Source organism: Hypomesus nipponensis, chromosome 26, assembly GCF_054491055.1.
Source record: "Hypomesus nipponensis isolate SF chromosome 26, ASM5449105v1, whole genome shotgun sequence".
In the NCBI taxonomy this organism is placed as follows: domain Eukaryota; kingdom Metazoa; phylum Chordata; class Actinopteri; order Osmeriformes; family Osmeridae; genus Hypomesus; species Hypomesus nipponensis.
The window spans coordinates 6,680,001-6,690,382 of NC_140386.1; the positions used below are offsets into that span (position 1 = coordinate 6,680,001).

The 10,382-nt window shown below is 51.3% G+C and overlaps 2 protein-coding genes across 2 annotated transcripts in view; one reads left to right on the forward strand and one right to left on the reverse strand.

The window, feature by feature from the left end:
• Positions 1–4,753, forward strand: part of LOC146221201 (retinal Mueller cells isomerohydrolase-like) — a 4,885-nt gene extending 132 nt beyond the window's left edge. Inside the window, exons 2-14 of the mRNA XM_084692944.1 lie at positions 588–670; positions 886–1,036; positions 1,215–1,322; positions 1,634–1,775; positions 1,889–2,036; positions 2,237–2,318; positions 2,754–2,886; positions 3,156–3,295; positions 3,460–3,589; positions 3,766–3,880; positions 4,066–4,160; positions 4,362–4,473; positions 4,568–4,753. Coding sequence (XP_084549070.1) covers positions 588–670; positions 886–1,036; positions 1,215–1,322; positions 1,634–1,775; positions 1,889–2,036; positions 2,237–2,318; positions 2,754–2,886; positions 3,156–3,295; positions 3,460–3,589; positions 3,766–3,880; positions 4,066–4,160; positions 4,362–4,473; positions 4,568–4,716 — 1,588 coding nt within the window. The 3' untranslated portion in view covers positions 4,717–4,753. The remainder of the gene's footprint in view (positions 1–587; positions 671–885; positions 1,037–1,214; positions 1,323–1,633; positions 1,776–1,888; positions 2,037–2,236; positions 2,319–2,753; positions 2,887–3,155; positions 3,296–3,459; positions 3,590–3,765; positions 3,881–4,065; positions 4,161–4,361; positions 4,474–4,567) is intronic.
• A 299-nt stretch (positions 4,754–5,052) lies between these two features.
• LOC146221202 (uncharacterized) lies at positions 5,053–10,261 on the reverse strand. Its single transcript, XM_084692943.1, has 13 exons — positions 10,130–10,261; positions 9,163–9,468; positions 8,835–9,031; positions 8,533–8,711; positions 8,131–8,211; positions 7,875–8,053; positions 7,393–7,600; positions 7,178–7,269; positions 6,503–6,659; positions 6,254–6,376; positions 6,001–6,134; positions 5,763–5,844; positions 5,053–5,489 (listed from the first exon to the last, which is right to left on the reverse strand). The coding sequence occupies exons 1-13, from the start codon at positions 10,147–10,149 to the stop codon at positions 5,403–5,405; spliced, it is 1,845 nt and encodes a 614-aa protein (XP_084549069.1). The 5' UTR covers positions 10,150–10,261; the 3' UTR covers positions 5,053–5,402.
• Between the last annotated feature and the right edge of the window lie 121 nt (positions 10,262–10,382).

The window sequence follows — 10,382 nt, forward strand, 5'->3', positions numbered from 1 at the left end:
TCTGGCCTGTGTGTGTGTGTGTGTGACTGGTTTAGGGTTCACACTGGGTTAGGGTTCACACTAAACCTAAACTAGTGTGCTGAAACTTTTAAAACTGACGTGCTGTTTGTGGCTTCAGAGTTGTGTTAGGGTTGGGGTAGGGCTCTTTTAAAGTTGTAAAGAGTTGTGTTGGGGTTAAAGCTAGGGGCACAAAAGGGTTTTGTTATGGTTGTGTTGGGTTAGGATGATGTGGTGGGAGAGCTTTGCTAAAGTTGTTTAGGGTTGCGTGAGCAATTTTGTGGGCTATGGTAGGGTTGTGGTGGAGCTGTTTTATGGTTGGGAATGCTGGATTTTACAGCCTTGGCTCTGGCATCAACTTTTCCAGTAAGAGAGGGCGACTCTGTGGTGAGAAAACATTTCAGACCGCAGTCTGGTCCAAACCTCCATATGAACCCCTGAACGTCCCGTCAGGGTGTGGAGACATTGGAAGACCTGGAAGTTCCTTCAACATCTCTGTTTGAATACGCGGGATTGGATTGGGTTTGTTATGATCAGGATTACAGATTGTTTACGTATTCATTCTGTGTGTGTGTGTGTGTGTTGTCCAGAGTGGAGCATCCAGCTGGAGGCTACAAGAAGATCTTTGAGACATGTGAAGAACTGAATGAACCGATCCCTGCCGTGGTCACTGGTACACCCATCCTGCCACACACACACACACATACCAATGTGTGGCCAATGGCAATACATTTGAATGTGAACACACAAACACCCCCTCCCCACACATACACACACCTTCCAACCCCCCAGGAACTAGAAAGAGGTTTTAAGATCTGGTCATCTGGTCAAACAGACGTTTATGAGCTCCCCTTGTGTGTGTGTGTGTGTGTGCATGCGTGTGTGTAGGTGTGATCCCCTCCTGGCTGGGGGGCAGTCTGCTCCGTCTGGGCCCCGGCCTGTTTGAGGTGGGAGACCAGCCCTTCTACCACCTATTTGACGGACAGGCCCTCATGCACAAGTTTGACCTGAAGAATGGTCACGTGACCTACTACAGGAAGTAAGTCCGACAAATATGTGCGTTTTTGGGGGAAAGCTTCTCTTTGCCTGCAAATAAGAGAAATGCTTTGTGGAAACCTCAGGATAGACAACTGGTTCTCGTTAGAGCGGACCAAAACACACACACCCAAACAGACACTGAGGATTTTCACGATCGAACGAAAACTCCGTTCTTCAAGGTTTTTGAAAACGGACGCGTACGTGCGCGCCATGACGGAGAAGAGGGTCGTGATCACAGAGTTTGGGACGGCGGCTTATCCAGACCCCTGCAAGAACATCTTCTCCAGGTGAGGCTGGGTTAGGGGTCTGAGAAGCTTCAGAGGATCCTGCAGTATGTCATTTTATTTTTTATGAATATATTCTTATCTCAGACTCAGCTCTGTTTGTTATCTAGGATAATTAAATATAATTACGTAAAAAATTTAAATAAAATAATTTAAATATGTGTGACTGAACTGCGTAACTAATTGATTGATCTGGATGAAAGAGTTGGCTAAATGAAGACGTTACGAAACCATGACGGCTCAGAGAAAGTATTGCTTCTCACAGTGTGTGTGTGTTGGTGTGTGTGTGTGTGTGTGTGAGTATCCGTGTGCAGGTTCTTCACATACTTCCAGGGCATCGAGGTGACAGATAACTGTCTTGTGAACGTGTATCCGGTTGGAGAGGACTTCTACGCCTGCACGGAGACCAACTACATCACCAAGGTGGACCCTGACACCCTGGAGACCCTGAAGAAGGTGAGGCCTGATTGGCTGAGATCACCACGAATCATCGGGCCTGATCCCTGCACATGAAAAACCAACGAAGGAGCAAACCTGAGCGTGTGCGGTCCACTTCCTCCTTCCCTCAGGTGGACCTGTGTGACTACGTGTCCGTGAACGGGGTGACCGCCCACCCTCACATCGAGAGCGACGGCACCGTCTACAACATCGGGAACTGCTTCGGGAAGAACATGAGCCTGGCTTACAACATCATCAAGATCCCTCCTGCTCCCAAAGGTGGGTCGGACCACTAGGTTAGGTTAGATACTTTTTTTCTTTCCTTTCTTTCTTTAATATTTCTTTTTTCCTTTCTTTCATTTCTTTCTTTGATATTTGTTAGGGTTGGTGTTGGAGGGTTAGGGGTCAGTGTGGTGGGGTTAGGGTCAGGGGGTTAGGGTCAGGGTCGTTTACAGAGTGTGTTGTGTGTTGCGTTTCAGACGGGTCGGACCCCATAGAGAAGTCCCAGGTGATGGTTCAGATCCCCAGCAGTGAGAGGTTCAAGCCCTCCTACGTGCACAGGTACAATCGGCTTTAGCTCAGCGGTACAGCTCTGAGCTGCAAATCAAGAGATTGCAGGTTGGAATCCCCCTCTGTGTACGCCAAAACTGTTCTCCAGCCGTTCATGAGAAGAACCCCTTTCCCTTCTACGGTTGGCAGTTTACGTTTGATTTATTTAACAGATGCTTTCATCCAGTTGTTGTATCATCTATGTTTCATGAGCTGGTTTACCTGAAAGTAGAGAGTACGTAAAAAATACTGATCATAGAACAACTTCAGTCGATCCATGATCCTGGGTATGTCTAGTCCCCATAACAATCAACCGATAATAATATGTTGATTACACGCATTCCTAATATTGTTTAGATTATTATAGATGACATGCAGCATAAATGTAAGCCGGCTTTACCCTTCCAGAGCGGAGAAGGGAAGCTAAGTCTGTTCCTCCTCCCACAGTTTTGGCATGACGGAGAAACACTTTGTGTTTGTGGAGACAGCTGTGAGGATCAACCTGCTCAAGTTCCTGACGGCCTGGAGCATCCGAGGAACCAACTACATGGACTGCTTCGAGGTGAACGAGACCATGGGGGTACGTTGACTGGATGTTATCTGTTACGGTTCATAATAGCATCCTTTCATCACGTTTTGTCATTTATATCATGGTAGTATTCTACAAAAGGATTGTTCCTTCCTTTGGAAAAATTGTTCTAGAATCATTGTTTGGTTCGAAATGGAACCAACAAATGTCCTTTAAGGTTTCACCAGAAGGTTCTACAACTAGGACGGCCAAGGAAACCTGTATTGTTCTAGTACTTGTTCTCCTATGTGACCAGTGACAGTAGCGTTCCTTCTGTCCAGACCTGGTTCCACCTGGCCTCGAAGGAACCAGCAGAGTACAACCCTGTGAAGTTCAGAACCTCAACCTTCAACATGTTCCACCACATCAACAGCTACGAGGAGCAGGGCTGCATAGTGGTCGACCTGTGCACATGGAAAGGGTGGGTACCGCTCTGGGATAGATTGATATGGTCTTGACTGTGCCTGTCGGCTGTGGCATAGAGTGATCTGGTCTAATCAAGTCTGCTCTCGAACAGACCGGTCTGATCTCCTTCTGCTAAACATGGTCTGGTCTGCCCTAATCTCTGTGTGTGTGTGTTTGTAGGCACGAGTTTGTGTATAACTACCTGTACCTGGCCAACCTGCGTAGTGACTGGGAGGAAGTGAAGGCAGCGGCCATGAGAGCTCCTCAGCCTGAGGTCCGACGCTACGTCCTGCCTCTGGACATCCACAAGGTCAAACACACACTACCCTGCACACTATGGACTACACACTACACACCACTCATATACTAACCACTACATACTACGTACTGCATGTTCTCTCGCTAAGCCTTGTCCTGTGTGTGTTGTGGGTGTTCATGTGTGTGTGTTCCGGTGTGTTCTGGTGTGTTCCGGTGTGTTCCGTACAGGAGGAGCAGGGGATGAACCTGGTTTCTCTGCCCGACACCACCGCCACGGCTGTTCTCCGCCGTGACGGAACCGTGTGGCTAGAACCTGAGATTCTGTTCTCTGGGCCTCGTCAGGGTAGGACCACACGGGTTCTCCTCGTTCTCTAGATCAAGGAACACTGTAGAACATTATGTATGTTTGATAGTCTAGAAGCTCACATTCACACCTGTCTGAAGAGGAGGGGGGTGAGGGTGACAGGTACACAGGATGTGATGTGAACTGGAGCTTGGCGGTAAACAGGAAGTTGCTTCTCTCTGCAGCGTTTGAGTTCCCTCAGATCAACTACAGTCGCTGCGGCGGGAAAAAATACAGCTACGCTTACGGACTGGGACTGAACCACTTCATACCAGACAGGGTGGGTACAGACTAAACCTTTTCATACCAGACAGGGTGGGCACAGACTAAACCATTTCATACCAGACAGGGTGGGTGCAGACTAAACCTCTTCATACCAGACAGGAAGGATATGGACTGAAACTTTTCATAGAAACATGACAACTCATAGCTGACTGGTAGATCATCTGACAGTCACAATCCTATTGGTCGCCCCAAGTAGATCTGTAAGCTGAACGTGGTTACCAAGGAGACGTGGGTGTGGCAGGAAGCTGACTCGTACCCCTCCGAGCCCCTTTTCGTCCAAACGCCAGACGCAACCGAGGAAGATGACGGTAAGGACAGAACAGCACCTGACACATGTGACCGACAACACAGGCCTCTTATTAAAGCTGTCGCTGAATTCTCTGTTTTCCTCCCATCCTCTAGGGGTGCTGCTGAGTATTGTTGTGAAGCCCGGCACGGCCGAGAGGCCTGGCTTCCTGCTCATCCTCAACGCCAGGGACCTGACAGAGGTGGCCCGTGCTGAGGTCGACACCATTATTCCTGTTACCTTCCACGGCATGTACAAACCCTAGAGTTCCCCCTGGTGTTAGCCTTCAGACATGCTAAAACTATAGTTCCCCCTGGTGTTAGTCTCTAGATATGCTAACCCTACAGATCCCCCTGGTGTTTGTCTCCAGACCTACTAACACTAGAGCTTTTACTACACTAATCTGAAATAAGACTCGTTTGACAGTCCTGTAAATCAATTACAGAAATTCTTTACAAATAACGAATGTTATTCCATTACTTTTTTACAAATAAAAACCAAGTTGTTGCATTGACAGTGTCATTAGTATAGTACCTTAGTCTAATTACAGTCACATTCACTCATGAGAGATCAGTCTCAGTCTCAAAAATTGCACTTTGGATGCGCGTCACAGGACCAGAGGCTTTATGCATTAACAGAGAGCTTGGCGGGTGCATCTTAAGGTCAGCTCCAGGTCTGGTTCAGCTCCGTGTCTGGTTCAAACCCCAGGTCCCGACCCCAGGTCCTGACCTGGGTCACGAGGTCTGGGTTCTAAGGCAACAATTACTTCAAAGTCCAGGTTGGTTCAGTTCTAGGTCTGGTTCTACGTCCATGCCTGGGTCATTACTCGTGAGGTCGTGAGGGTTATCAGGCTGGATTTCATTCCTGGGCTGGGTTCTAAGGCCAGGTCTGGGTTCTCGATCTGGGTCCTAAGGCCAGGTCCACACTTGGGGTCACAAGGTCTTCAGGAGGTCAGACCCTGAGCATGGGGGAGCAGGTCTTCTCCGTGGACAGCTGGAACCTCTGCTGCTGGCTGATGGTCAGACAGACCCCCACCACCTGAAACACAACCCCCCACGACACGTCACAAGGGCACGACGCTCCTGTATGCTGTTATAGCATGTCATAAACGAGACATGGTTTAGGGTTTAGTAGCAGCTGTTGAGGCGTGTTTGCAGTGTGGGTTGGAATCGTGTCCGACGTCACTTTGGAGGAAAGCGTCTATGGAGCAGCATACACAAAATGGCTGCCGTGCGGTATGGAGAGGTGGGACCGGGACAGGAAGTGGACAGGAAGTGGACAGGAAGTGGACAGGAAGTGAGGTGTGTTTACCTTCCTCGTGTCCTGAGGGAGGATCACGCCGTCATCCCACAGCCTGCCAGATGAGAAGAAAGCCGAGCTCTCCTCTTTTAGCCTGTAACACACACACACACACACACACACATCAGTCAGCAGGGGATGAATATCAGTGCCTAATGATGCCAGCCCACGCATGCGTGTGTACGTCTTGGTATGTGTGCGTGCTTGTGTGTGTGTGTGTGTGGGCAGCAGACTGATCGGTGGGTCCCACCTCTTGTTGATTTTCCTCAGCTCCCCCTCCTCTCCCTCGGGGGGAGTCAGGGCGGCCGCGTAACCCGGGGCGACCAGACTGACCCTGGCGTTGGGCCACAGGAACAGGAAGTGAGGGTCAAACGCCCGGCCGCACTGGACACGCACGCGCACACAAAAACAACCAGTTAAAAACAGACTTAATAATAGGTGCAGAGTGGGGCTTGTGTTGCGGGTCCAAACGGCCACCACACCTCCTCTACGGGCACACTCACCATGGCATAGCTGTCGGCGCCATAGCAACCACCTATGACGACGGTGATTTTGGGGACGGTGGCGCAGGCCACTGCTGACATCATAGAACCCTGGGCTTTCAGGCGGTTGCTGTTGGTGTCGGCCTGTCGGAGGAAGGAAGAAGAGGGAGGAGGAGGAGGAGGAAGAGGAGGAGTTAAGCAGATCAGAGCCACTAGAAACCTGGATTGGAGTATTGTTCAGAGTGTGTACCTGGCTCAGAGTGTGTGTACCTGGCTCAGAGTGTGTGTGTGTCCGGGCCGGGGCGCTGTGTTCTGCAGGAAGAGCAGGGGGACGTCTCTCTGGTCGCACAGCTGCACAAAATGGCTGCCCTTCAGCGACGCCGCGCAAGAGAGCTCCCCGTTACTGGCGACAATGCCCACCAGGTGCCTACGGGTTCAAGGGTCAGAGGTCAAACAGAGCTGATCACCGACCGCAATACTTCCTTATTAGCGGGTCAGGTGATCCCCAAAGGTACGGTTGCCGGGACAACGTGGGATGAGCAGGGGCCTCTAGGGTCCTCTTCCCAGAAAGGGGGGCCAGCGCATGCACCGATCTGATTGGACGACCGTGTGAGTGTACTAATCTGATTATCGAGGTAACGGGGTTAACTCTTAATCCGCTGGTAATTCATTGTTTAACTAATCCTGTTAGAGACCGTCAAGAGGGGAGGAATGTTACTCAACAGGCGCAGTCTGTTCCTACAGGGTCAACAAGAACAGTTGTGTGTGTGAGAGAGAGAGAGAGGGAGGGAGGGAGTTAATGAGTGTGTGGGGTAGAATGAGTGTGTGAGGTAGTTAACTTGTGTGTGTGAGTTTGTCTGTCTGTGATGTGTGTTTGTGTGTGGATGTGAGTACAAGAGTCAGCCTCTGTATGTGTGTGTGTGTGTGTGTGTGTGTGTGTCTCACCCCTCTATCTTGGCGAAGCCTGTCACCAGGGTGGTTCCATATCTGGCCTTGAACTCCTGGAACTTACTACCATCAGTCAGACGACTCAGGAGCTGCAACAACAACCACAACAACAACATCCATAACAAAGACACAAACAACACAACTAAGCACACACTGGCGTGGTATACAGTGTTTGTGTGTGTGTGTGTGTGTGTGTGTGTGTGGGATCTGACCAGTTTGACGTCCAGGCTGTGGTTGTAGTCCATTGGAGCCAACCCCATCAGCTCCTCAGGGCTGTGGAGGGGCTGTTCCGCCCTCCTGCCCCCCTCCTCCTCCTCCTCCACCTCAGGCAGCTCATAGTTCAGCGTGGAGATGATGTTCCTGGTGTACATGTAGGCCTCCTTCTCATCCCAGGCAAAATGGTCCACACAGCCACTTACCCTGAAGCAGCAGGACACAGCGTTACCCCCCTCGCACCACCTTCCTCCTTGATAACAACAACGAGGATGTACTTTTTTGGCAGACGCTCATCCAAAGCAGCATATGGGGGGGATTTGAACCTCTGACCTCCTGACTCGCAGCCAAATTCTCTCCACTCCACTCTGCTCGACCTCCACCCCTCCCTCCCACCCCGCACTGTGCAGCTGTGTTTCGCGGATTTGCAAAAACCGCGTCTGACTGTTTCCTGTGGGCGTCGGCAGCTTCCCCGACTCACTTTGCGTGCAGCGTGGCCCCGCCCAGATCCTCGGGTGTCACTTCCTCCCCGGTGGCGGCCTTGACCAATGGCGGTCCTCCCAGAAAGATGGTCCCGATCCGGTGGACCATCACAGCTTCCTCCGCCATGGTGGGAATGTAAGCGCCGCCCGCAGTGCACGAGCCACACACTACTGACACCTAGAGGACAACACAGTACACTACAACAGCAGGCTCACACACACACACACTCAGCCTGTCTGTGTCACCAAGCTTACCTGAGGGATTCTCATGGCGGACATAATGGCCTCGTTGTAGAACGTTCTCCCTCCTTGGTTCTTATCTGGAAAGATCTCTGACTGGAGAGAACAGGCCAGGTTCCTTATGAGCGTGTGTGTGTGTGTAGGTAGTGACATGTGTGTGTGTAGGTGATTACATGCTTGTATGTGTGTGTGTGTGTGTGTGTGTGTGTGTGTAGGTGGTGACATGCTTGTATGTGTGTGTGTGTGTGTGTGTGTGTGTGTGTGTGTGTGTGTGTGTGTGTAGGTGGTGACATGTGTGTGTGTGTAGGTGGTGACATGCTTGTATGTGTGTGTGTGTGTAGGTAGTGACATGTGTGTGTGTAGGTGGTGACATGCTTGTATGTGTGTGTGTGTGTAGGTGGTTACGTGTGTGTGTACCTGCAGAGGGAGGAAGGCTCCTCCACTGTCCACCAGGTAGACGCAGGGCAGACGGTTCTGCATGGCCACGTCCTGGGCCCTCAGCTGCTTCTTCACTGTGATTGGATAAGCCGTGCCGCCCTTCACGGTGGCATCGTTGGCTATGAAGACGCACCACAGGCCGTTGATCCGGCCCACACCTGGGGGGGGGGGGGGGGGGGGGCGGGGGGTTGGGGACACACACAGTCAGTCCGATGCTAGACACACGAGTCAGTCAGTCCTAGGGTGGTCCTACCAGTCGGTGAAGCCCAAGCTAGACCCACCAGTCAGGCAGCCAGCGGAGGGGATGTCTCCGTAAGGCAGACCCAGCCCGGCGAAGGGAGACAGCTCCAGGAAGTCCTCGTCATCAAGCAAGAGGCGGAGCCTATCTCGGACCAGGAGCTTTTTGTTCCTCTGGGTGTGTCTGGCCACGGCGTTCTCTCCGCCCCCTTTCCTCACCTTGTCCCTGAACTCCACATATCTAAAAAGGGGGAGGAGTCAGGACACCTACGTCAACATCCAATCGCAGGAGATTCCGTGGGACGTGGACGCTTGTACGATGACAGGCCGCTCCATAATGCCCCTCCATGACTGTTACCCCCGCAGACACACCTCTGCTGGCAGGCTGTGCTGTTCCTGAGGTTGGCCTGGTAGACGTGGGTGTGGATCGGCTGCAGCGTCTCCTCCAGGACAGGAAACGCGCTGGGCGGCCTCTTCCTGCGTGCGCCGGTCCCCATAGAGCGGGCCGGGGGCAGCCTGGGGTCACGCAGGGGTCGTGCTTCCTGAACAGGTAGGCTGGGGGTCGGAGATCGGCGTGGACAGTAGTGGTCAGGTGACCTGCGGTCGGGGCTCCGCAGCACGGCCAGGGTGCTGGAGGGCACGTAGGAGGGCCAGGCCCCGACATTGCAGCGCAGGCTCCTGGGGTAGGGAGGTGGAGGGCGGGGGGGTGAGATGGATGAGGAGATAGATGGAGGGGGGGGGGGAGTGTGGGATGGAGGGAGAAGTGGCAGATGGAGGGAGAGAAAAATTGAAGGATGGAGGGAGGGAGGGAGCAGGCCTAGTCTTTTATTTGCCACTGTGCCTGGTAGCTTTACGCTGTGCCTGGTAAATACAGACAATTTCTTGACTCGGACCACCGAAATACTGATCAAACTATCCACTTCCGATCCTTGAAATGCTGCTGTATTTTCTACATGCACGTTGTGTGCATCGCTTTGGGTAAATGTGTCAGCTAACTTAATCAAATGCAACTGGGGGGCACAAGAGGTAGGGGACTCGGGACCATAGGAAGGGTGCTCAAATCACTATTTTTCTTTGACGTTGTTCGCGCCCCTTTCTGTCTCAAAGAAAACTCCATATAGATTGCATGAATATATGTATTTTGTCTTGACATTTCATTTGCGTACGTGTCAGTATGGCTTAGTGTAAGTGTCAAACTACCTGTCAAGCTGTTCACAACAATACAAATGTATGCTAAAGGTCATCAGAGTAGCTTGCAACCATTACGTGCATGCGGTTCAGTAATACCATTCACTTGACATAGCGTTAAGATATCATTTAAAAGTGCATACAGTCTTACCGTGCCAGGCAGCTGTACATGACTAATTCAGGATTTAGTAGACGGAGGACAACTTAAACTGTCACAAAAGAACCTCGCATTTTTCATTGAGTGTTACAGTTAATACGCTCGGGGCGGAAACAAAAACTGCTGTTTCACAGGGCCATTAGCTGTTATCCTAAATACATACCACTAGAGGGCATTGTTCACTAATCAATGAGGATGATCAAGTTTGACATCTGAGGTTGCGTTTGTTTTGGAGTAATCTTAGGTG